General features: G+C 44.3%; 1 protein-coding gene across 11 annotated transcripts in view; it reads right to left on the reverse strand.

The window, feature by feature from the left end:
• The window catches only part of LOC112254074 (DDB1- and CUL4-associated factor 1), a 41,753-nt gene that overhangs the window by 10,423 nt on the left and 6,165 nt on the right, over positions 1–25,165 (reverse strand). For all 11 annotated transcript variants that reach the window (XM_042329754.1, XM_042329762.1, XM_042329769.1 and 8 more), the window contains 10 exons: positions 24,094–24,252; positions 21,136–21,315; positions 20,085–20,294; positions 18,450–18,619; positions 15,477–15,601; positions 11,190–11,395; positions 10,766–11,009; positions 9,514–10,168; positions 7,199–7,381; positions 421–619 (listed from right to left, as the gene is read on the reverse strand). In XM_042329754.1, the coding sequence (XP_042185688.1) occupies positions 421–619; positions 7,199–7,381; positions 9,514–10,168; positions 10,766–11,009; positions 11,190–11,395; positions 15,477–15,601; positions 18,450–18,619; positions 20,085–20,294; positions 21,136–21,315; positions 24,094–24,252 (2,331 nt within the window). The remainder of the gene's footprint in view (positions 1–420; positions 620–7,198; positions 7,382–9,513; positions 10,169–10,765; positions 11,010–11,189; positions 11,396–15,476; positions 15,602–18,449; positions 18,620–20,084; positions 20,295–21,135; positions 21,316–24,093; positions 24,253–25,165) is intronic.

Below are 25,165 nucleotides of genomic sequence, written 5' to 3' on the forward strand. Positions count from 1 at the left end.
GCTGTACCAAAACGGCAGTATTTTTCCCTTCGTAAGCTTGTTCTCCAACATATTTTAAAATATTTAGGTTTTCAGCACTTTTATTTCCATGATTTATCATTTTCTCCTGGCTCTCTCTCGTCCCTCTGCAGCAGACATCAACAACATATTACATGACCGGTTTGGATTTTGAGTTCTGATATTTGGCAAATGTGGTAAGTAGTACACAAAATATCATCTAACGGTGGTATGTCCAAGTCATCCTGATGGTGGCGCCGTGGGGCCAAATCTTAAACCCGGGCATGGGTGCTTGCAGCTATATTTTTTAGATGCAGTAGTAGTATGATTATTACTAATGAGACGTGATGATTCCAGGTGAGTGATGGCTAAAGCCATCCTCCTCCTGACCACTCTGATCCAGCCATCCAACAATCTACATACCCGTGAGGGCTCAAGGTGAGTGATGGCTGAAGTATGACAGCTGTAGCTAGCCTCCTCCTGACCGCTGAACACATTATAGAGCTTCAGGTGTCCTGTACACGTCCCCAGCATCAAGAAACGCTCGCGGGCTGAGAAGGCACAGCAGGTGAAACCACTGTCATCATCCTCAGCCTCCCTGAACACTGAGATGGGCCGGAACCTGAGGGGAGAGGGACATCATGAAGGGGTTAGCTAAAGAGATGGAGAGAGAGAGAGAGACATCATGAAGGGGCTTTAGCTAAAGAGATGGAGAGAGAGAGAGAGACATCATGAAGGGGCTTTAGCTAAAGAGATGGAGAGAGAGAGAGACATCATGAAGGCGTTAGCTAAAGAGATGGAGAGAGAGAGAGACATCATGAAGGGGCTTTAGCTAAAGAGATGGAGAGAGAGAGAGAGACATCATGAAGGGGCTTTAGCTAAAGAGATGGAGAGAGAGAGAGAGACATCATGAAGGGGCTTTAGCTAAAGAGATGGAGAGAGAGAGAGACATCATGAAGGGGCTTTAGCTAAAGAGATAAAGAGACATCATGAAGGGGCTTTAGCTAAAGAGATGGAGAGAGAGAGAGACATCATGAAGGGGTTAGCTAAACAGATGGAGAAGAGAGACATCATGAAGGGGCTTTAGCTAAAGAGATGGAGAGAGAGAGAGAGACATCATGAAGGGGCTTTAGCTAAAGAGATGGAGACATCATGAAGGGCTTTAGCTAAAGAGATGGAGAGAGAGAGACATCATGAAGGGGCTTTAGCTAAAGAGATGGAGAGAGAGAGAGACATCATGAAGGGGCTTTAGCTAAAGAGATGGAGAGAGAGAGAGACATCATGAAGGGGTTAGCTAAAGAGATGGAGAGAGAGAGAGACATCATGAAGGGGTTAGCTAAAGAGATGGAGAGAGAGAGAGACATCATGAAGGGGCTTTAGCTAAAGAGATGGAGAGAGAGAGAGACATCATGAAGGGGCTTTAGCTAAAGAGATGGAGAGAGAGAGAGACATCATGAAGGGGCTTTAGCTAAAGAGATGAGAGAGAGAGAGACATCATGAAGGGGTTAGCTAAACAGATGAGAGAGAGAGAGACATCATGAAGGGGCTTTAGCTAAAGAGATGGAGAGAGAGAGAGACATCATGAAGGGGCTTTAGCTAAAGAGATGGAGAGAGAGAGAGACATCATGAAGGGGCTTTAGCTAAAGAGATGGAGAGAGAGAGAGACATCATGAAGGGGCTTTAGCTAAAGAGATGGAGAGAGAGAGAGACATCATGAAGGGGTTAGCTAAAGAGATGGGAGAGAGAGAGACATCATGAAGGGGCTTTAGCTAAAGAGATGGAGAGAGAGAGAGACATCATGAAGGGGCTTTAGCTAAAGAGATGGAGAGAGAGAGAGACATCATGAAGGGGCTTTAGCTAAAGAGATGGAGAGAGAGAGAGACATCATGAAGGGCTTTAGCTAAAGAGATGGAGAGAGAGAGAGACATCATGAAGGGGTTAGCTAAAGAGATGGAGAGAGAGAGACATCATGAAGGGGCTTTAGCTAAAGAGATGGAGAGAGAGAGAGAGAGAGACATCATGAAGGGGCTTTAGCTAAAGAGATGGAGAGAGAGAGAGACATCATAAAGAGAAGAGAGGACATCATGAAGGGTTAGCTAAAGAGATGGAGAGAGAGAGACATCATGAAGGGGCTTTAGCTAAAGAGATGGAGAGAGAGAGACATCATGAAGGGGCTTTAGCTAAAGAGATGGAGAGAGAGAGAGACATCATGAAGGGGCTTTAGCTAAAGAGATGGAGAGAGAGAGAGACATCATGAAGGGGCGTTAGCTAAAGAGATGGAGAGAGAGAGACATCATGAAGGGGCTTTAGCTAAAGAGATGGAGAGAGAGAGACATCATGAAGGGGCTTTAGCTAAAGAGATGGAGAGAGAGAGAGACATCATGAAGGGGCTTTAGCTAAAGAGATGGAGAGAGAGAGAGACATCATGAAGGGGCTTTAGCTAAAGAGATGGAGAGAGAGAGAGACATCATGAAGGGGTTAGCTAAAGAGATGGAGAGAGAGAGACATCATGAAGGGGCTTTAGCTAAAGAGATGGAGAGAGAGAGAGACATCATGAAGGGGCTTTAGCTAAAGAGATGGAGAGAGAGACATCATGAAGGGGCTTTAGCTAAAGAGATGGAGAGAGAGAGACATCATGAAGGGGCTTTAGCTAAAGAGATGGAGAGAGAGACATCATGAAGGGGTTAGCTAAAGAGATGGGAGAGAGAGACATCATGAAGGGGCTTTAGCTAAAGAGATGGAGAGAGAGACATCATGAAGGGGCTTTAGCTAAAGAGATGGAGAGAGAGAGACATCATGAAGGGCTTTAGCTAAAGAGATGGAGAGAGAGAGAGACATCATGAAGGGGCTTTAGCTAAAGAGAAAGAGACAGATAAAGTGATGGAGAGAGAGAGACATCATGAAGGGGCTTTAGCTAAAGAGAAAGAGATGAAGGGGTTAGCTAAAGAGATGGAGAGAGACATCATGAAGGGGTTAGCTAAAGAGATGGAGAGAGAGAGAGAGACATCATGAAGGGGTTAGTTAAAGAGATGGAGAGGAGAGAGACATCATGAAGGGGTTAGCTAAAGAGATGGAGAGACATCATGAAGGGGTTAGCTAAAGAGATGGAGAGAGAGAGAGACATCATGAAGGGGTTAGCTAAAGAGATGGAGAGACATCATGAAGGGGTTAGCTAAAGAGATGGAGAGAGAGAGAGACATCATGAAGGGGTTAGCTAAAAGAGATGGCTAAAGAGATGGGAGAGAGAGACATCATGAAGGGGTTAGCTAAAGAGATGGAGAGAGAGAGACATCATGAAGGGGTTAGCTAAAGAGATGGAGAGAGAGAGACATCATGAAGGGGCTTTAGCTAAAGAGATGGAGAGAGAGAGAGACATCATGAAGGGGTTAGCTAAAGAGATGGGAGAGAGAGAGACATCATGAAGGGGCTTTAGCTAAAGAGATGGAGAGAGAGAGAGACATCATGAAGGGGCTTTAGCTAAAGAGATGAGAGAGAGAGAGACATCATGAAGGGGTTAGCTAAAGAGATGGAGAGAGAGAGAGACATCATGAAGGGGCTTTAGCTAAAGAGATGGAGAGAGAGACATCATGAAGGGCTTTAGCTAAAGAGATGGAGAGAGAGAGAGACATCATGAAGGGGCTTTAGCTAAAGAGATGGAGAGAGAGAGAGACATCATGAAGGGGCTTTAGCTAAAGAGATGGAGAGAGAGAGACATCATGAAGGGGTTAGCTAAAGAGATGAGAGAGAGAGAGACATCATGAAGGGGCTTTAGCTAAAGAGATGGAGAGAGAGAGAGAGAGACATCATGAAGGGGCTTTAGCTAAAGAGATGGAGAGAGAGAGACATCATGAAGGGGTTAGCTAAAGAGATGAGAGAGAGAGAGACATCATGAAGGGGCTTTAGCTAAAGAGATGGAGAGAGAGAGACATCATGAAGGGGCTTTAGCTAAAGAGATGGAGAGAGAGAGAGACATCATGAAGGGGCTTTAGCTAAAGAGATGGAGAGAGAGAGAGACATCATGAAGGGGCGTTAGCTAAAGAGATGGAGAGAGAGAGAGACATCATGAAGGGGCTTTAGCTAAAGAGATGGAGAGAGAGAGACATCATGAAGGGGCTTTAGCTAAAGAGATGGAGAAGAGAGACATCATGAAGGGGCTTTAGCTAAAGAGATGGAGAGAGAGAGACATCATGAAGGGGCTTTAGCTAAAGAGATGGAGAGAGAGAGAGACATCATGAAGGGGCTTTAGCTAAAAAGACAGAGGGCTTTAGCTAAAGAGATGGAGAGAGAGAGAGACATCATGAAGGGGCTTTAGCTAAAGAGATGGAGAGAGAGAGACATCATGAAGGGCTTTAGCTAAAGAGATGGAGAAGAGAGACATCATGAAGGGGCTTTAGCTAAAGAGATGGAGAGAGAGAGAGACATCATGAAGGGGCTTTAGCTAAAGAGATGGAGAGAGAGAGACATCATGAAGGGGCTTTAGCTAAAGAGATGGAGAGAGAGAGAGACATCATGAAGGGGCTTTAGCTAAAGAGATGGAGAGAGAGAGAGAGACATCATGAAGGGGCTTTAGCTAAAGAGATGGAGAGAGAGAGAGACATCATGAAGGGGCTTTAGCTAAAGAGATGGAGAGAGAGAGACATCATGAAGGGGCTTTAGCTAAAGTGATGGAGAGAGAGAGACATCATGAAGGGGCTTTAGCTAAAGAGATGGAGAGAGAGAGAGACATCATGAAGGGGTTAGCTAAAGAGATGGAAAGACATCATGAAGGGTTAGCTAAAGAGATGGAGAGAGAGAGAGACATCATGAAGGGGTTAGCTAAAGAGATGGAGAGAGAGAGAGACATCATGAAGGGGTTAGCTAAAGAGATGGGAGAGAGAGGGACATCATGAAGGGGTTAGCTAAAGAGATGAAGAGGGACATCATGAAGGGGTTAGCTAAAGAGATGGAGAGAGAGAGAGAGAGACATCATGAAGGGGTTAGCTAAAGAGATGGAGAGAGAGAGAGACATCATGAAGGGGTTAGCTAAAGAGATGGAGAGAGAGAGAGAGAGACATCATGAAGGGGTTAGCTAAAGAGATGGAGAGAGAGAGACATCATGAAGGGGTTAGCTAAAGAGATGGAGAAGAGAGACATCATGAAGGGGTTAGCTAAAGAGATGGAGAGAGAGACATCATGAAGGGGCTTTAGCTAAAGAGATGGAGAGAAGAGAGACATCATGAAGGGGTTAGCTAAAGAGATGGAGAGAGAGAGACATCATGAAGGGGTTAGTTAAAGAGATGGAGAGAGAGAGAGACATCATGAAGGGGTTAGCTAAAGAGATGGAGAGAGAGAGAGACATCATGAAGGGGTTAGCTAAAGAGATGGAGAGAGAGAGACATCATGAAGGGGTTAGTTAAAGAGATGGAGAGAGAGAGACATCATGAAGGGGTTAGCTAAAGAGATGGAGAGAGAGAGACATCATGAAGGGGTTAGTTAAAGAGATGGGAGAGAGAGACATCATGAAGGGGTTAGCTAAAGAGATGGAGAGAGAGAGAGACATCATGAAGGGGTTAGTTAAAGAGATGGAGAGAGAGACATCATGAAGGGGTTAGTTAAAGAGATGGAGAGAGAGAGACATCATGAAGGGGTTAGCTAAAGAGATGGAGAGGGAGAGAGACATCATGAAGGGCGTTAGCTAAAGAGATGGAGAGAGAGAGACATCATGAAGGGGTTAGTTAAAGAGATGGAGGGGAGAGAGACATCATGAAGGGCGTTAGCTAAACAGATGGAGAGGGAGAGAGACATCATGAAGGGGTTAGCTAAAGAGATGGAGAGAGAGAGAGAGACATCATGAAGGGGTTAGCTAAAGAGATGGAGAGAGAGACATCATGAAGGGGTTAGCTAAAGAGATGAAGGAGACATCATGAAGGGGCTTTAGTTAAAGAGATGGAGAGAGAGAGACATCATGAAGGGGTTAGCTAAAGAGATGGAGAGAGAGACATCATGAAGGGGTTAGCTAAAGAGATGGAGAGAGAGAGACATCATGAAGGGGTTAGTTAAAGAGATGGAGGGAGAGAGACATCATGAAGGGGTTAGCTAAAGAGATGGAGAGAGAGACATCATGAAGGGGTTAGTTAAAGAGATGGAGGAGAGAGACATCATGAAGGGGTTAGCTAAAGAGATGGAGAGAGAGAGAAGGGGTTAGCTAAAGAGATGAGAGAGAGACATCATGAAGGGGTTAGTTAAAAGATGGAGAGAGAGACATCATGAAGGGGTTAGCTAAAGAGATGGAGAGACATCATGAAGGGGTTAGCCCCTTCATGATGTCTCTCTCTAAGCTAAAGAGATGTCTCTCTCTCCATCTCTTTAACTAACCCCTTCATGATGTCTCTCTCTCCATCTCTTTAGCTAACCCCTTCATGGGCTAAAGCCCCTTCATGATGACATCATGATGTCTCCTCCATCTCTTTAGCTAACCCCTTCAGATGGAGAGCCCCTTCATGAGACATCATGAAGGGGTTAGTTAAAGAGATGGAGAGGGGGAGAGAGACATCATGAAGGGGTTAGTTAAAGAGATGGAGAGAGAGACATCATGAAGGGGTTAGTTAAAGAGATGAGAGAGAGAGAGACATCATGAAGGGGTTAGTTAAAGAGATGGAGAGAGAGACATCATGAAGGGGTTAGTTAAAGAGATGGAGAGGGGGGAGAGACATCATGAAGGGGTTAGCTAAAGAGATGGAGAGGGGGAGACATCATGAAGGGGTTAGTTAAAGAGATGGAGAGAGAGAGAGACATCATGAAGGGGCTTTAGCTAAAGAGATGGAGAGAGAGAGAGACATCATGAAGGGGCTTTAGCTAAAGAGATGGAGAGAGAGACATCATGAAGGGGTTAGTTAAAGAGATGGAGAGAGAGACATCATGAAGGGGTTAGTTAAAGAGATGGAGAGGGGGAGAGAGACCGAGGAGAGGAACAACTCGCTACAGAAAGAGAAAGGAAAGGAGGGTACTTAACAGATCTACAAGGAGACACTGTCCAAAATCTGGCTCGCACACTACTTAATTAAACTGCATACTGTGTAATAAATAAATAAATATATTTTGAAGGAGGTGAGGAAATTAAGGTAGCCACGTCATACTATTGACATGAACCCCCCCCCCCAAAAAAAAGACAAGAGGCCTGGATGTAAATGCGGGCCGAGGGCCATTCTGAGGTGAAACCTACCTGCTGAAGATGAGGTGTCTGTCCAGACAACCTCCGTCCACCCCTCCATGTTTAGGATACAGCACCCTGCTGGTCAGTCTGGAGGTGAAGTTAGTGGGGGCCTGGCATCTCTGCTTGGGCTCTGGGCACTGGTGGGGTGTGAACAGGGAGAATGGGGGGCAGGTAGTCACCGGGTTCCTACACCTGAAATAAATGTACAAAAATACATCAGAAATGAGTCAATAAACGTGGTATTTTCAAATGCCAGGCATGTTACAAATCATGTCATTGCTACATTGGCTGGACATACTATAGAGCAAGTTATAGCGTATAAATATTTGGGTGTGTGGGGTGATGATATGCTGAGCTTCACTGTGGATGTAGAGAACTTGATCAGGAAGCTCAAGCTGAAAATAGCTTTTTATTACCGGCATCAGGCTTGTTGTTGTTTTGAGGCCAGGAAGGAGCTGGTACGATGTACATTACTGTCGGTTTTAGATTTTAGTGATGTTATATATATATGCAGGCCTCAGCCACTACCCTGAGAGCACTTGATTCAGTGGATCATGCAGCCCTCAGGTTCATTACAAATCAGAAATGTCTAACACATCATTGTGATCTCTACCTGGCTGTTGACTGGTCGTCATTGACCTTGCGTAGGCTTAAACACTGGTTTACACTGATTTATAAGGCCATATTGGGTAAAATGCCATTTTATCTGTTCTTTTTCAGTCAGTTCAGTAAATAAATATCAATTACGGTCCCATTCTGATTTACTTCTAACAGTACCAAAAATGACAACAGGTCATGGTATAAATAGTTTTAGTTACTCAGCTCCGTGGTTCTGGAATTCTCTCCTGAACATTTTAAAATGATGATGATCTAGTTTCCTTGGTGGAGTTTAAACACTTGATCGATGTCTATATCACAGAAGAGTGTATTTGTTTTTAGGCCAGCTGTTTTTAGTCAAGACGTTTGTGTATTTAAATGTAGTTGTTGTACTGTATGTGTGTTAATAGTTGTGTTTAATGTTGTGTTAGTGTATGTCAGTTGTTTTGTCTGAAACGTTGTTCCCTCTGCTGCTATTGGACCAGGTCTCTCTTGGAAAAGAGATGTTAATGAGAAAAAATAAATGAAGGCGAAATACAAAATATACACACAGTTCATCTACACATAACAACAACAAAGTAAAACCATTGAAAATTCATTAAAAAATACAAAACTGAAATATCCCATTTACATAAGTATTCAGACTCTTTATTCAGCACTCTGTTGAAGCACCTTCGGTGGTGATTACAGCCTCCAGTCTTCTTGGGTTTGATGCTACAAGTTTGCCACACCTGTATTTGGGGAGTTTCTCTCATTCTTCTCTGCAGATCCTCTCAAACTCTGTCAGGTTGGATGGGGAGCGTCGCTGCACAGCTATTTTCAGGTCTCTCCAGAGATGTTTGATCTGGTTCAAGTCCAGGCTCTGGCTGGGCCACTTAAGGACATTCAGATACTCCTACGTTGTCTAGGCTGTGTGCTTAGGGTCGTTGTCCTGTTGGAAGGTGAACCTTAGCTCCAGTCTGAGGTCCTGAATGCTCTGGAGCAGGTTTTCATCTAGGATCTCTCTGTACTTTGCTCTGTTCATCTTTCCCTCGATCTTGACTAGTCTCCCAGTCCCTGCCGCTGAAAAAACATTCCCACAGCATGATGCTGCCACCACCATGCTTCACCGTAGGGATGGTGCCAGGTTTCCTCCAGATGTGATACTTCGGCATTCAAGCCAAAGAGTTCAACCTTAGTTTCATCAGACCAGAGAATCTTGTTTCTCCTGGTCTGAGAGTCTTTAGGTGCCTTTTGGAAAACTTCAATGCTGCAGAAATGTTTTGCTACCCTTCCCCAGATCTGTGCCTTGACACAATCCTGTCTCCGAGCTCTACGGACAATTCCTTCGACCTCATGGCTTGATTTTTACTCTGACATGCACTGTCAACTTGTGGGACCTTATAAAGACAGGTGGTAGGCCTTTTCAAATCATGTCCAATCAATTCACCACAGGCTACAATCAAGTTGTTGAAACATCATGGATGATCAGTGGAAACAGGATGCATCTTAGCTCAATTTCGAGTCTCATAGCAAAGGGTCTGAATACTTATGTAAATAAGGTATTTCTGTTTTTTAAATTTGCAAATGTATCGCTTTATGATTATGGGGAAAGATTGATGAGGAAAAACATGTTTTAAAAAAAAAATCATTTTAGAATAAGGCTGTTATGTAACAAAATGTGTAAAAAGTCAAGGGGTCTGAATACTTTCTGAAGTCTGGTGATGAGAACATAAAAGTGGTCAAACCTGGCATGCTGCTCCCTGAGGTACTCCGTGATGATGCTGTCCAGGGCAGGCGGGGAAGGCAGGTGTCTGTCCAGCTGTTTCTTCATGGCAGGACTCTGGCTAAAAGCTCCGTGGTCGGACTTCTGTCTCAGCACACTGGGGGACCGTTTCCCACTGCTACCTCCAGTCCCAGGGTTACAGAGGACCGAGGAGCGCTCCCGCGTGAACAGGATACGCCCCATCTGGGGCGAACCATGGGGAGGTGGGCCGTGAGGGGTACAAGGAGGGAAGGAGGAGGAGGGACGTGGCGTCTGGACCGAGGAAGACGATTGGGTCACCGCAGTGAGGCGAGCAGCCACTACCAATCCTCCGTTGACCATGCCCCTTGGGGTTCTGGGTAATACAGCGGACGATGAGACAGGGGGAGGAGCTACAGAGACTGCCTGGTAGAGCGAGGGGGAGGAGGAGAGGGGGATGGAGAGGGAGAGCGGGCCGCAGGGGAGATTAGCCTCCTTGGTGAGGGCTGAGGCGGTATCCTGGAGTCCTTTAGCCACCAGGTGGTTCCTGATGAGCAGCAACAACTCCTTCTCAGGAAAGGAGATACGTGATTGGGCCACAACGTTAGCCCTCTGGAGCCGGGCCAAAGACACATCTGTCCCTATCAACAGGGGTTTACCTGAGGAAAACAGACGCATTGTAAAAAGAAAGATCCTTTTGTTCTAGTTGTTTATACTACCGTCATTTTTTTATCAGAGGCGGGACAACATCCGTATCGTAATATTTTTCCCACGGCAAAAAATAAATAAACATACAGACCAAACTAATTTGGTCCTTTAAAAACCTGCTGTATGTAAAACATTGTGTGCTATAACTGGGAAAATAAATACATGTGACTCTGGCTAAAACAATGGTTTGTTTCCAACAATAGGGCTGTTTTCCTAACATTTTACAATCTCAGATGTATGGTTTTCCGTATCGTATTGCTACCTTGTATGAAACTATGCAAATAAAAAGTTTCTGTTTTCAAGGTGGTTTTTGGTGATTTGACTTACCCGACACCCTCTCTATGAGCTCGGCAGAGGTTTGTCTGTTTTGAAGGTGGTTTTTGGTGATTTGACTTACCCGACACCCTCTCTATGAGCTCGGCAGAGGTTTGTCTGTTTTGAAGGTGGTTTTTGGTGATTTGACTTACCCGACACCCTCTCTATGAGCTCGGCAGAGTAACGGCAGAGGTTTGTCTGTTTTGAAGGTGGTTTTTGGTGATTTGACTTACCCGACACCCTCTCTATGAGCTCGGCAGAGTAACGGCAGAAGCGAACGTGTTGGGAGCGTTTGTCCTGCAGCACAGGTTCCTTCATCAGCTGTTGGATGTGTGAGGAGGAGAATAGAGGCAGCTTGGAGATGATCTGGCTGACAGCCCTGGAGCGAGACAGACCAACCAGAGCCTTACAAGCCAACGCTCGAATCAGATCTGCGTCCGTGATGGGCATCTTGACCGTCAGTAAACCAAGGAGGACCTGGAAGAACAGTTTAGTTACAGAAGTAAACAAAAAAAAAAAAATGTTTTAAAAAATGTTTGAGGATCAACGTCTTTACTGCAGTAAGTAACAGAGAAATAAGATGCATTTTACACCCCCGTTCCCCGAGACACACGCATACATACACCTACACAGAGGACACGAGTCACAACCTCCTACCTTAATGCCATTGTTGGCCTGGACAACATTCCACATCTTGGTGAGCACACTCTCCTGTGGGGGGTGATGCAGAAAGCTGCCCATGGAAGTGAGGGTCTGGTCGGGGGCACACACACAGTTGGTGACCACCTGGAGCGCTGACTTCTGGATCTCTGCATCGTTGACAAACACCTCTCCCTCTGCCACCCCCAGGATTATACTCATTCCTGCAGGAAGAACACAGTGAAAGGGAACTTTCTTGTCTAACATAGTATTGAGAACAAAATTATAGTCCAGTTTAAGAAATAGATCAGATTGTATAAAACATGTACAGAAGAGACTGATCTAGCAGTATAGATATAGAGAATATAGAGCAACTGATCTAGCAGTATAGATATAGAGCGACTTATCTAGCAGTATAGATATAGAGAATATAGAGCAACCGATCTAGCAGTATAGATATAGATAATATAGAGCAACCGATCTAGTTCCATAGATATAGAGAATATAGAGAATATAGAGCAACTGATCTAGCAGTATAGATATAGAGAATATAGAGCAACTGATCTAGCAGTATAGATATAGAGAATATAGAGCAACCGATCTAGTTCCATAGATAGAGAATATAGAGAATATAGAGCAACTGATCTAGCAGTATAGATATAGAGCGACTTATCTAGCAGTATAGATATAGAGAATATAGAGCGACTGCTCTAGTAGTATAGACTGAGAATATAGTGCCACTTGTCTATTATAGACGGAGAATATAGAGCGACTGCTCTAGTAGTATAGACTGAGAATATAGTGCCACTTGTCTAGTATAGACGGAGAATATAGAGCGACTGGTCTAGTAGTATAGACTGAGAATATAGTGCCACTTGTCTATTATAGACAGAGAATATAGAGCGACTGCTCTAGTAGTATAGACTGAGAATATAGTGCCACTTGTCTATTATAGACAGAGAATATAGAGCGACTGGTCTAGTAATATAGATATAGAATATAGAGCGACTGGCCTAGTAATATAGATATAGAGAATATAGAGAGACTGGTATAGTATTATAGACGGAGAATATAGAGCGACTGGTCTAGTATTATATATAGAGAATATAGAGCGACTGGTCTAGTATTATAGATATAGAATATAGAGCGACTGGTCTAGTAATATAGATATAGAATATAGAGCGACTGGCCTAGTAATATAGATATAGAGAATATAGAGCGACTGGCCTAGTAATATAGATATAGAGAATATAGAGCGACTGGCCTAGTAATATAGATATAGAGAATATAGAGAGACTGGTATAGTATTATAGACGGAGAATATAGAGCGACTGGTCTAGTATTATACATAGAGAATATATATATATATTTTTTTTTAAACATAACATTAAAAAACAAGCCTCAGCAACATTAATGTATTAAAAACAGTTCTGTAGCAATGAGGTTTGTGCAGTAGGCTATAGGCCCAATACATTATCACTGCATTTTGGCTTTGCTTGAATTGCCCTGCCAATTAGGTTTTTCCCTTCTAAGACCATTTTGAAATTATATTTCATGTGATCATGTAACATGTCTGTGTCATTATTTTCTACCTGCTGCTGAAATGTCGCTCCCCTTCTTGGGCAACGACCCACTCACACAGAAGGGTCATTCTGATAATGGCTGATATGTAGATTTGTTTTCAAGTGATTGATAACATTTACAAGTGTGCCTTCATGAATGTACATTTAGAAAAATAATGAAACTATTTCCCATAACTTTTCATGACCTTACAAAGCCTCATTTGAAAACTTGGGACAGTCGCATCATGAGCATTCATGCTGGCGCGTTTTAAAATCTGCTCAATCTCCAACAGCCTACTGTAAAACACACAGATTCACAGACTCGCTGCAAATAAACGTCAACAAAGCTGGATCCAAGGAAATGAATGCCCACTGCCCATTGCTATTCAATGCAGATCCCAGCCTTCACTGCGCTTCGATCAACCTTTTTATGCCTTGATGTGTGAATCTGGCATAGATATAGAGAATATAGAGCGACTGATCTAGCAGTATAGATATAGAGAATATAGAGCAACTGATCTAGCAGTATAGATATCTGGAATATAGAGCAACTGATCTAGCAGTATAGATATCTGGAATATAGAGCAACTGATCTAGCAGTATAGATATGATGTGTGAATCTGGGCCGACGACAGGCTGTTGTTTTATAGCCTGTAAGCAACTAGAGGTGGAGGTGCTGTTCCCTGGTAGGCCGTCATCGTCTAGAGGTGCTGTTCCCTGGTAGGCCGTCATCGTCTAGAGGTGCTGTTCCCTGGTAGGCCGTCATCGTCTAGAGGTGCTGTTCCCTGGTAGGCCGTCATCGTCTAGAGGTGCTGTTCCCTGGTAGGCCGTCATCGTCTAGAGGTGCTGTTCCCTGGTAGGCCGTCATCGTCTAGAGGTGCTGTTCCCTGGTAGGCCGTCATCGTCTAGAGGTGCTGTTCCCTGGTAGGCCGTCATCGTCTAGAGGTGGAGGTGCTGTTCCCTGGTAGGCCGTCATCGTCAGTACGGCTCTCCGGACATCTCCCGCCCCGGTCGAGAACTTTTTAAAATGTATTTTCTATTTAACCTTTATTTAACTAGGCAAGTCAGTTAAGAACACATTCTTATTTTCAATGGCGGCCTAGGAACAGTGGGTTAACTGCCTTGTTCAGGGGAAGAACGACAGATTTGTACCTTGTCAACTCGGGGATTCGATCCAGCAACCTTTCGGTTACTGGACCAACGCTCTAACCACTAGGCTACCCTGCCACCCCTACACTCTAACCGCTAGGCTACCCTGCCGCCCCTACACTCTAACCACTAGACTACATGCCGCCCCTACACTCAACCACTAGGCTATCCTGCCCCCTCTACACTCTAACCACTAGGCTACCTGCCCCCTCTAACCACTAGGCTACCTGCCCCCTCTAACCACTAGGCTACCTGCCCCCTCTAACCACTAGGCTACCTGCCCCTCTAACCACTAGGCTACCCGCTAACCCCTCTAACCACTAGGCTACCTGCCCCCCCCTCTAACCACTAGGCTACCTGCCCCCTCTAACCACTAGGCTACCTGCCCCCCCTAACCACTAGGCTACCTGCCCCCTCTAACCACTAGGCTACCTGCCTCCCCCTCTAACCACTAGGCTACCTGCCCCCTCTAACCACTAGGCTACCTGCCCCCCTAACCTAACCACTAGGCTACCTGCCCCCTCCCCTCTAACCACTAGGCTACCTGCCCCCTCTACACTCTAACCACTAGGCTACCTGCCCCCTCTACACTCTAACCACTAGGCTACCTGCCCCCTCTACACTCTAACCACTAGACTACCTGCCCCCCTACACTCTAACCACTAGGCTACCCTGCTACCTGCCCCCCTACACTCTAACCACTAGGCTACCTGCCACCCCTACACTCTAACCACTAGGCTACCTGCCACCTCTACACTCTAACCACTAGGCTACCTGCCCCCTCTACACTCTAACCACTAGGCTACCTGCCGTACTGATGACAACGCAAACGTATCAAAACCCTTTGCTACTCATTTACTGCAGCTGCAGTGCTGGTTGTAGTGTGAGTGGAAGTAGGGAGAACGTGCATTTCTTGGCTTATAATTTTTTTTTTTTGAAAGCATTGACATTGCTGAATAACAACTTAAACATGAACTTACTCATAAAAACAGCAACTCTTTGCTGTATTCGTATGTATTCGTCATGGACTGTAAAAAATAAATTAAAAAAAGCCTCGAATGTACAGCTAAGTTGGATACTGCGAGATTTCAAAACGTAAAATGGTTCAATAAAAGGGAACACTTCCTTCCTGGCACGAGGCCACCAACAGCAAGAAACTAATAAAACAAATGTTTGGTGATCGACAAGAAACGCCTTGGAGACCGACCAGTTGGTATCACTGCTCTAGAGAGACTGACCTGGTAGTATAGATATAGAGAATCTAGAGACTGACCTAGTAGTATAGATATAGAGAATCTAGAGAGACTGACCTAGTAGTATAGATATAGAGAATCTAGAGAGACTGACCTAGTAGTATAGATATAGAGAATCTAGAGAGACTGACCTAGTAGTATAGATATAGAGAATCTAGAGAGACTGACCGAGTAGTATAGATATAGAGAATCTAGAGAGACTGACCGAGTAGTATATAGAGCATCTAAAGAGACTGACCCAGTAGTGTAGATATATAGAATCTAGAGAGACTGGCCAAGTAGTGTATAGAGCATGTAGAGAGACTGACCTAGTAGTATATAGAGAATCTAGAGAGACATACCGACAGTGCAGACGGTGGATCCTCCTTCATCCAGCACGTCTACAGTCTCAGCTAGCAGCAGCTGAACTTTAGGTACTACAGTCAGCATAGCCAGGATGTCCAGGGCGAAACGCACCGTATCAGACCTGGTAGACAGAACAGTAAGTAAGACAGTATTATCTTTATGGGGGTACAGCAGTCTTACTGACAAGGGGAGGAGACTGAGCAGGACTTTTATCTTAGCTCACTATAGATATAACTGTAACTGCCTTCTAGACCTTGGAGGGAAAAAAAATACTTTTTAAATCAGAATGTGTGCATAGGTATTATCCAACCTGTACATTTTGTCATGACAACAAAACGACGGCAAGAAACTGGCCGAAAGAACAAAGAAATATTTGAAGTCTTCATCAGAAGAATGTGCAGGTGTTAAATCAGGTCAATTAGAGAGACTACAGGTAACCTACCTGCCATAGTAACTCCTCCTCTAAAACCAGGTCAATTAGAGAGACTACAGGTAACCTACCTGCCATAATAACTCCTCCAGTAAAATCAGGTCAATTAGAGAGACTACAGGTAACCTACCTGCCATAGTAACTCCTCCAGTAAAATCAGGTCAATTAGAGAGACTACAGGTAACCTACCTGCCATAGTAACTCCTCCAGTAAAATCAGGTCAATTAGAGAGACTACAGGTAACCTACCTGCCATAGTAACTCCTCCAGTAAAATCAGGTCAATTAGAGAGACTACAGGTAACCTACCTGCCATAGTAACTCCTCCACTAAAACCAGGTCAATTAGAGAGACTACAGGTAACCTACCTGCCATAGTAACTCCTCCAGTAAAATCAGGTCAATTAGAGAGACTACAGGTAACCTACCTGCCATAGTAACTCCTCCAGTAAAATCAGGTAAATTAGAGAGACTACAGGTAACCTACCTGCCATAGTAACTCCTCCAGTAAAATCAGGTCAATTAGAGAGACTACAGGTAACCTACCTGCCATAGTAACTCCTCCAGTAAAATCAGGTCAATTAGAGAGACTACAGGTAACCTACCTGGCATAGTAACTCCTCCAGTAAAATCAGGTCAATTAGAGACTACAGGTAACCTACCTGGCATAGTAACTCCTCCAGTAAAATCAGGTCAATTAGTGAGACTACAGGTAACCTACCTGCCATAGTAACTCCTCCAGTAAAATCAGGTCAATTAGAGAGACTACAGGTAACCTACCTGCCATAGTAACTCCTCCAGTAAAATCAGGTCAATTAGAGAGACTACAGGTAACCTACCTGCCATAGTAACTCCTCCAGTAAAATCAGGTAAATTAGAGAGACTACAGGTAACCTACCTGCCATAGTAACTCCTCCACTAAAACCAGGTCAATTAGAGAGACTACAGGTAACCTACCTGCCATAGTAACTCCTCCACTAAAACCAGGTCAATTAGAGAGACTACAGGTAACCTACCTGCCATAGTAACTCCTCCACTAAAACCAGGTCAATTAGAGAGACTACAGGTAACCTACCTGCCATAATAACTCCTCCACTAAAATCAGGTAAATTAGAGAGACTACAGGTAACCTACCTGCCATAGTAACTCCTCCAGTAAAATCAGGTCAATTAGAGAGACTACAGGTAACCTACCTGCCATAATAACTCCTCCAGTAAAATCAGGTCAATTAGAGAGACCACAGGTAACCTACCTGCCATAGTAACTCCTCCAGTAAAATCAGGTCAATTAGAGAGACTACAGGTAACCTACCTGCCATAGTAACTCCTCCAGTAAAATCAGGTCAATTAGAGAGACTACAGGTAACCTACCTGCCATAGTAACTCCTCCACTAAAACCAGGTCAATTAGAGAGACTACAGGTAACCTACCTGCCATAGTAACTCCTCCACTAAAACCAGGTCAATTAGAGAGACTACAGGTAACCTACCTGCCATAGTAACTCCTCCACTAAAACCAGGTCAATTAGAGAGACTACAGGTAACCTACCTGCCATAATAACTCCTCCACTAAAATCAGGTAAATTAGAGAGACTACAGGTAACCTACCTGCCATAGTAACTCCTCCACTAAAATCAGGTCAATTAGAGAGACTACAGGTAACCTACCTGCCATAATAACTCCTCCAGTAAAATCAGGTCAATTAGAGAGACTACAGGTAACCTACCTGCCATAGTAACTCCTCCAGTAAAATCAGGTAAATTAGAGAGACTACAGGTAACCTACCTGCCATAGTAACTCCTCCACTAAAACCAGGTCAATTAGAAGACTACAGGTAACCTACCTGCCATAGTAACTCCTCCACTAAAACCAGGTCAATTAGAGAGAACAGGTAACCTACCTGCCATGTCCTCCAGTAAAACCAGGTCAATTAGAGAGACTACAGGTAACCTACCTGCCATAGTAACTCCTCCACTAAAACCAGGTCAATTAGAGAGACTACAGGTAACCTACCTGCCATAGTAACTCCTCCAGTAAAATCAGGTCAATTAGAGAGACTACAGGTAACCTACCTGCCATAGTAACTCCTCCAGTAAAATCAGGTAAATTAGAGAGACTACAGGTAACCTACCTGCCATAGTAACTCCTCCAGTAAAATCAGGTAAATTAGAGAGACTACAGGTAACCTACCTGCCATAGTAACTCCTCCACTAAAACCAGGTCAATTAGAGAGACTACAGGTAACCTACCTGCCATAGTAACTCCTCCAGTAAAATCAGGTCAATTAGTGAGACTACAGGTAACCTACCTGCCATAGTAACTCCTCCAGTAAAATCAGGTCAATTAGAGAGACTACAGGTAACCTACCTGCCATAGTAACTCCTCCAGTAAAATCAGGTAAATTAGAGAGACTACAGGTAACCTACCTGCCATAGTAACTCCTCCAGTAAAATCAGGTCAATTAGAGAGACTACAGGTAACCTACCTGCCATAGTAACTCCTCCAGTAAAATCAGGTAAATTAGAGAGACTACAGGTAACCTACCTGCCATAATAACTCCTCCAGTCACAAGCTATAGAGATGAGTTGTAACACGAGGGGAATACAGGAGAGCTTGTGAAACACCTCCACAGGTTCCCAGTGAAGCTGAGTGGGTCCACAGTCTATTAGAAAGTCCATCATGTCCACCACCTGCTCATGACTGTACGAACACGACTGTGGGGGGATGCGGACACAGACACAGACACAGACACACAACAAGTCATCAATAAAGTCAAAATCAACCAATTTTCTTTTTCTATTGTGTTATTGATTGAACGTTTGTTTACTCCATGTGTAACTCTGTGTTGTTATTTGTGTCGACACTGCTTTGCTTTATCTTGACCAGGTCGTAGTTGTAAATGAGAATTTGTTAAATAAAAAGGTGAAATAAATCAAAAATGTATAAAAACAATTGAGAAATCAATCAATCAATCAGTCTTTGTTATCCATAATCAATCAATCAGTCTTTGTTATCCATAATCAATTATTAAACTAATCAATACATACATCTTTATCATCCAAAAGTTAAGTAACATATCTTGATCAAATCTAAATGCATGTTAGTTAGTGTGTCTTAAGTCGACCCTCTACTTTTTCGAACATTCTGTTAAAAATCGCGCAGCATTTCGGCGTCCTGCTACTCATGCCAGGAATATAGTATATGCATATGATTAGTATGTGTGGATAGAAAACACTCTCACGTTTCTAAAACTGGTTAAATCACCGCTGTGACTATAACAGAGCGTCTGTTTCATCGAAAAGCGCAAGAAAAACTGATCACTGAAAACTGAAAAAAATATCCATGCGCCACTTGCATGTATTGTTCAAGGGGCACGAAATTAAATAGGGCCGACTTGATTGCAAGTCCTACAGCTTCCACACGATGTCACCACTCTTGTCAATTGCCTTCTCGTTGTTTCTTGGTCAAACGAGGAAGAGAGACCACTATCCATCCGGTCTCCGACAGGAAGTTTTGGAAGAGAGATTTTGGAAGATAATTTGAAAGCGTGGAGCTATTGAATACACATCGCCTCGTGATCAATTTGATAGATTATTAACGTTTACTAATACCTAAAGTTGGATTACAAAAGTATTTCGAAGTGTTTTGTGAAAGTTTATCGTCAACTTTTTTTTATTTTAAAAAATGACGTAGCGTTTTGAAACGGTGTTTTTTTCTGAATCACACAGTTTCCATAGATGGATATTTTGGGTATATATGGACCGATTTAATCTAAAAAAAGACCCAATAGTGATGTTTATGTGACATATAGGAGTGCCAACAAAGAAGCTCGTCCAAGGTAATGAATGTTTTATATTTTATTTCTGCTATTTGTGTAGCGCCGGCTACGCTAATTCTTTTGTTTACGTCGCCTTCAGGTATTTCGGGCTGTTGCATGCTATCAGATAATAGCTTCTCATGCTTCTCATGCTTTCGCCGAAAAGCATTTTAATAATATGACTCGTTGGCTAGATTCACAACGAGTGTAGCTTTAATTCAGTGCCCTGCATGTGTGTTTTGATGAACGTTTGAGTTTTAACGAGTGCTATTAGCATTTGGCGTAGCGCATTTGCATTTCCAGATGCCTAGATGGGACGTCTGCGTCTCAGGTCGACGCAAGAGGTTAAATAGGTAATCTACCTTGTAGTAAGGCTGAGGGTGAACTTGAGCGCCCCCTTCAGTTCTCTGGAGGGACTGTTTGACTTGCTCCACCTTGACAGCCAGGTGGGCCTCGAAGTACCTTCTCAGGCACATACAGGTGTGTTTGGCTGTCTGACGGCTGGAGAACACCTGGTCGTCACTCAACATGGCCCCCTGGTCCTCTGGGTTCAGGATCTCTAATGTACTGATCTAGAGAGAGAGAGAGAGAGAGAGAGAGAGAGAGAGAGAGGTGAGGGGATACACAGCACTGGGTCATGGGTCAGAGGGGGAAGAAAAAAAAAACTGTCCTGACGAGAGAACGTTTTCTTCAACAAATTAAACTTAGCGACCGCACCTTCAGGGCTGTGACGCTACAAAAGGAAAGCAATTTCAAGGTCCTCTGGCATCACAACTGTCTTCTGAAATCAGTAGCCGAGGGACAACATAGAAGCTAGGCAGTGGGAATACTGCAAGGGGGACTACTGGACCTCTACTCTCTCATTCAGAGCCAATCTCCCCTGTCTCTCCCCCTACTCGCCAGGTTGACTGTCCTGATGACTGCAGTAAGACTCTCTCATTCAGAGCCAATCTCCCCCGCCTCTCCCCCTACTCGCCAGGTTGACTGTCCTGATGACTGCAGTAAGACTCTCTCATTCAGAGCCAATCTCCCCCGTCTCTCACCCCTACTCGCCAGGTTGACTGTCCTGATGACTGCAGTAAGATTCTCTCAATCAGAGCCAATCTCCCCCGTCTCTCACCCCTACTCACCAGGTTGTGCCCTATGACTGCTAAGATTCTCACATTCAGGCCATCCTGGTGGTCAAACAGCTGCCAGGTTGACTGTCCTGATGACTGAGAAGATTCTCTCAATCAGAAGAATCTCCCTGTCTGGCCCCAGCCAGGTTGACTGTCCTGATGACTGCAGTAAGATTCTCTCAATCAGAGCCATCTCCCCTGTCTCTCCCCCTACTCGCCAGGTTGACTGTCCTGATGACTGCAGTAAGATTCTCTCAATCAGAGCCAATCTCCCCCGGCTCTCACCCCTACTCACCAGGTTAACTAGTCTCCTGAGGCCATCCTGGTGGTCAAACAGCTGCAGTATGGCTCTGAATGAGAAGGAGATGGAGAAGAATATGGTGGTATGGCAGCAGCCCGACGCGTGGGAACACTCCAGGAGCCACAAGGCATAGCCCACCATGTCTGACAACACACTGTCCGGCAGCATACACACCTGTAGGAGGGACAGACAGTCAGGTAACAGACACACCTGTAGGAGGGAGAGACAGTCAGATAACAGACACCTGTAGGAGGGACAGACAGTCAGGTAACAGACACGCCTGTAGGAGGGACAGGCAGTCAGGTAACACACACGCCTGTAGGGGGGACAGACAGTCAGGTAACAGACACACCTGTAGGAGGAAGAGACAGTCAGTTAACAGACACGCCTGTAGGAGGAAGAGACAGTCAGTTAACAGACACACCTGTAGGAGGAGAGACAGTCAGGTAACAGACACACCTGTAGGAGGAAGAGACAGTCAGGTAACAGACACACCTGTAGGAGGGAGAGACAGTCAGGTAACAGACACACCTGTAGGAGGGAGAGACAGTCAGGTAACAGACACACCTGTAGGAGGGAGAGACAGTCAGGTAACAGACACACCTGTAGGAGGGAGAGACAGTCAGGTAACAGACACACCTGTAGGAGGGAGAGACAGTCAGGTAACAGACACACCTGTAGGAGGAAGAGACAGTCAGGTAACAAACACACCTGTAGGAGGAAGAGACAGTCAGGTAACAAACACACCTGTAGGAGGGAGAGACAGTCAGGTAACAGACACACCTGTAGGAGGAAGAGACAGTCAGGTAACAAACACACCTGTAGGAGGAAGAGACAGTCAGTTAACAGACACGCCTGTAGGAGGAAGAGACAGTCAGGTAACAAACACACCTGTAGGAGGAAGAGACAGTCAGGTAACAGACACACCTGTAGGAGGGAGAGACAGTCAGGTAACAGACACACCTGTAGGAGGGAGAGACAGTCAGGTAACAGACACACCTGTAGGAGGGAGAGACAGTCAGGTAACAGACACACCTGTAGGAGGAAGAGACAGTCAGGTAACAGACAAACCTGTAGGAGGAAGAGACAGTCAGGTAACAGACACACCTGTAGGAGGAAGAGACAGTCAGTTAACAGACACGCCTGTAGGAGGGAGAGACAGTCAGGTAACAGACACACCTGTAGGAGGGAGAGACAGTCAGGTAACAGACACCTGTAGGAGGGAGAGACAGTCAGGTAACAGACACACCTGTAGGAGGGAGAGACAGTCAGGTAACAGACACACCTGTAGGAGGGAGAGACAGTCAGGTAACAGACACCTGTAGGAGGGAGAGACAGTCAGGTAACAAACACACCTACACAGTTATATGTTTCAAGTCACGTGACAGCAAACAAAATGACATCCAATGAGGTTTCATTTTGGTAGTTGAATGTGGATTTGCTACTGTGTGGGCTAAGTGTGTGTGTAAACAGTGCCTTGCAAAAGTGTTCATCCCCCTTGGTGTTTCTCCTACTTAGTTGCATTACAACCTGTAATTTAAATGTAGTAGTTTTATTTGGATTCCATGTAATGGACGTACACAAAATAGTCCTAAATGGTGAAGTGAAATGAAAAAATAAAATTAAAAAAGTGGTGCGTGCATTTGTATTCGCCCTCTTTGCTATGAAGTTCCTAAATAAGATCTGGTGCAACCAATTACCTTCAGAAGTCACATAATTAGTTAAATAAAGTCTACCTGTGTGCAATCTAAGTGTCACATGATCTGTCACATTATCTCAGTATATATACACCTGTTCTGACAGACCCCAGAGTCTGCAACACCACCAAGCAAGCGGCACCATGAAGACCAAGGAGCTCTCCAAACAGGTCAGGGACAAAGTTGTGGAGAAGTACAGATCAGGGTTGGGTTATAAAAAAATATCAGAAACGTTGAACATCCCACAGAGCACCATTTAATCATGGAAAGAATATGGCAAACAAAAAACTCACAGACCAAAGAGGGCATTAATAGACCAAAGATAACCCTGAAGGAGCTGCAAACTGCACAGCGGAGATTAGAGTATCTGTCCATAGGACCACTTTAAGCCGTACACTCCACAGAGCTGGGCTTTACAGAAGAGTGGCCAGAAAAAAGCCATTGCTTAAAGAAAAAAATAAGCAAACATGCTTGGTGTTCACCAACAGGCATGTGGGAGACTCCCCAAACAGATGGAAGAAGGTACTCTGGTCAGATGAGACAAAAATGTAGCTTTTTGGCCATCAAGGAAAACACTATGTCTGGCGCAAACCCAATACCTCTCATCACCCCGTGAACACCATCCCCACAGTGAAGCATGCTGGTGGCACCATCATGCTGCGGGGGATGTTTTTCCATAGGCAGGAACTGGGAAACTGGTCAGAATTGAAGGAATGATGGATTTTTTACTGGGAAAATATTGAGGGAAACCTGTTTCAGTCTTCTAGAGATGTGAGACTGGGACGGAGGTTGACTTTCCAGCAGGACAATGACCCTAAGCATACTGCTAAAGCAACACTTGAGTGGTTTAAGGGGAACATTTAAATGTCTTGGAATGACCTAGTCAAAGCCCAGACCTCAATCCAATTGAGAATCTGTGGTATGACTTAAAGATCGCTGTACACCAGCGGAACCCATCCAACTTGAAGGAACTGGAGCAGTTTTGCTTTGAAGAATGGGCAAAAATCCCAGTGGCTAAATGTGCCAAGCTTATAGAGACATACCCCAAGACCCTTGCAGCTGTAATTGCTGCAAAAGATGGCTCTATTGTAATTATATTATAATCATTTTGCATCTTCAAAGTGGTAGGCATGTTGTGTAAATCAAATGATACAACCTGGAATTAAAATATCATTAAAGTAAGTAAGGCAACAAAACTGGAAAAATGCCAAGGGGGGGGTGGATACTTTCACAAGCCACTGAATATGACTCCTACCCTCTCCATGGCGTCCTGGTTATAAGCTAGGTAGTAGAGACACAGTGATACCCCAGTGGCGGCCATGGAGGGTCTGGGGATTTCCAGCAGCTTCTGCACTCCTCCATGAGCTATGAAGTCAGCAGCAAACTTCTTGTGCAGGAGCAGGGAGGCGAGGTACTGGAGAGAGAGAGAGAGCAGAGAGAGAGAGCAAACGACATCAGTTACAACAACATTCAGACACTATCTCTATGAGAGCAGAACCCAGCCGTTCGGGCCTTCAAATGGTCTTATCACAGACACACAGACACAGCTGATCTGCTACTGTCAGGTTATTGAGATACTCATGTTGTGAGTCTCCTAACCCTTCTCTGTTTCCAAGGGAGTTTCTCTGCACCGCCTGTCGCCTTGAGCTTTCAGTCCGTTTCCTTTATTCTCCACAGGTACTGACTAGCTGGCTAAAAAAACAACCCTTATTCTCTACTCTACAGGTAATGACTAGTATCTGGCTAAAAAAACAACCCTTATTCTCTACTCTACAGGTAATGACTAGTATCTGGCTAAAAAAACAACCCCTATTCTCTACTCTACAGGTAATGACTAGTATCTGGCTAAAAAAACAACCCCTATTCTCTACTCTACAGGTAATGACTAGTATCTGGCTAAAAAAACAACCCTTATTCTCTACTCTACAGGTAATGACTAGCTGGCTAAAAAACAACCCTTATTCTCTACAGGTAATGGACCAGCTGGCTAAAAAAACAACCCTTATTCTCTACTCTACAGGTAATGACTAGTACCTGGCTAAAAAAACAACCCTTATTCTCTACTCTACAAGTAATGACTAGTATCTGGCTAAAAAACAACCCTTATTCTCTACAGGTAATGACTAGTATCTGGCTAAAAAAACAACCCTTATTCTCTACAGGTAATGATTAGTAGCTGGCTAAAAAAAAAAAAAAAAGTTTAATTCACCAATAAACCCAATTCACCTAATAGGGAATAACAATGTATTGATAGGAAATACAACCGTAAACATGTCAAGATCTGGAAAGAGGCACTAATGCTAAACAATGAGATCAGTGATGATGAT

Source organism: Oncorhynchus tshawytscha, linkage group LG02 (genome assembly GCF_018296145.1).
Source record: "Oncorhynchus tshawytscha isolate Ot180627B linkage group LG02, Otsh_v2.0, whole genome shotgun sequence".
Taxonomy (NCBI): Eukaryota; Metazoa; Chordata; class Actinopteri; order Salmoniformes; family Salmonidae; genus Oncorhynchus; species Oncorhynchus tshawytscha.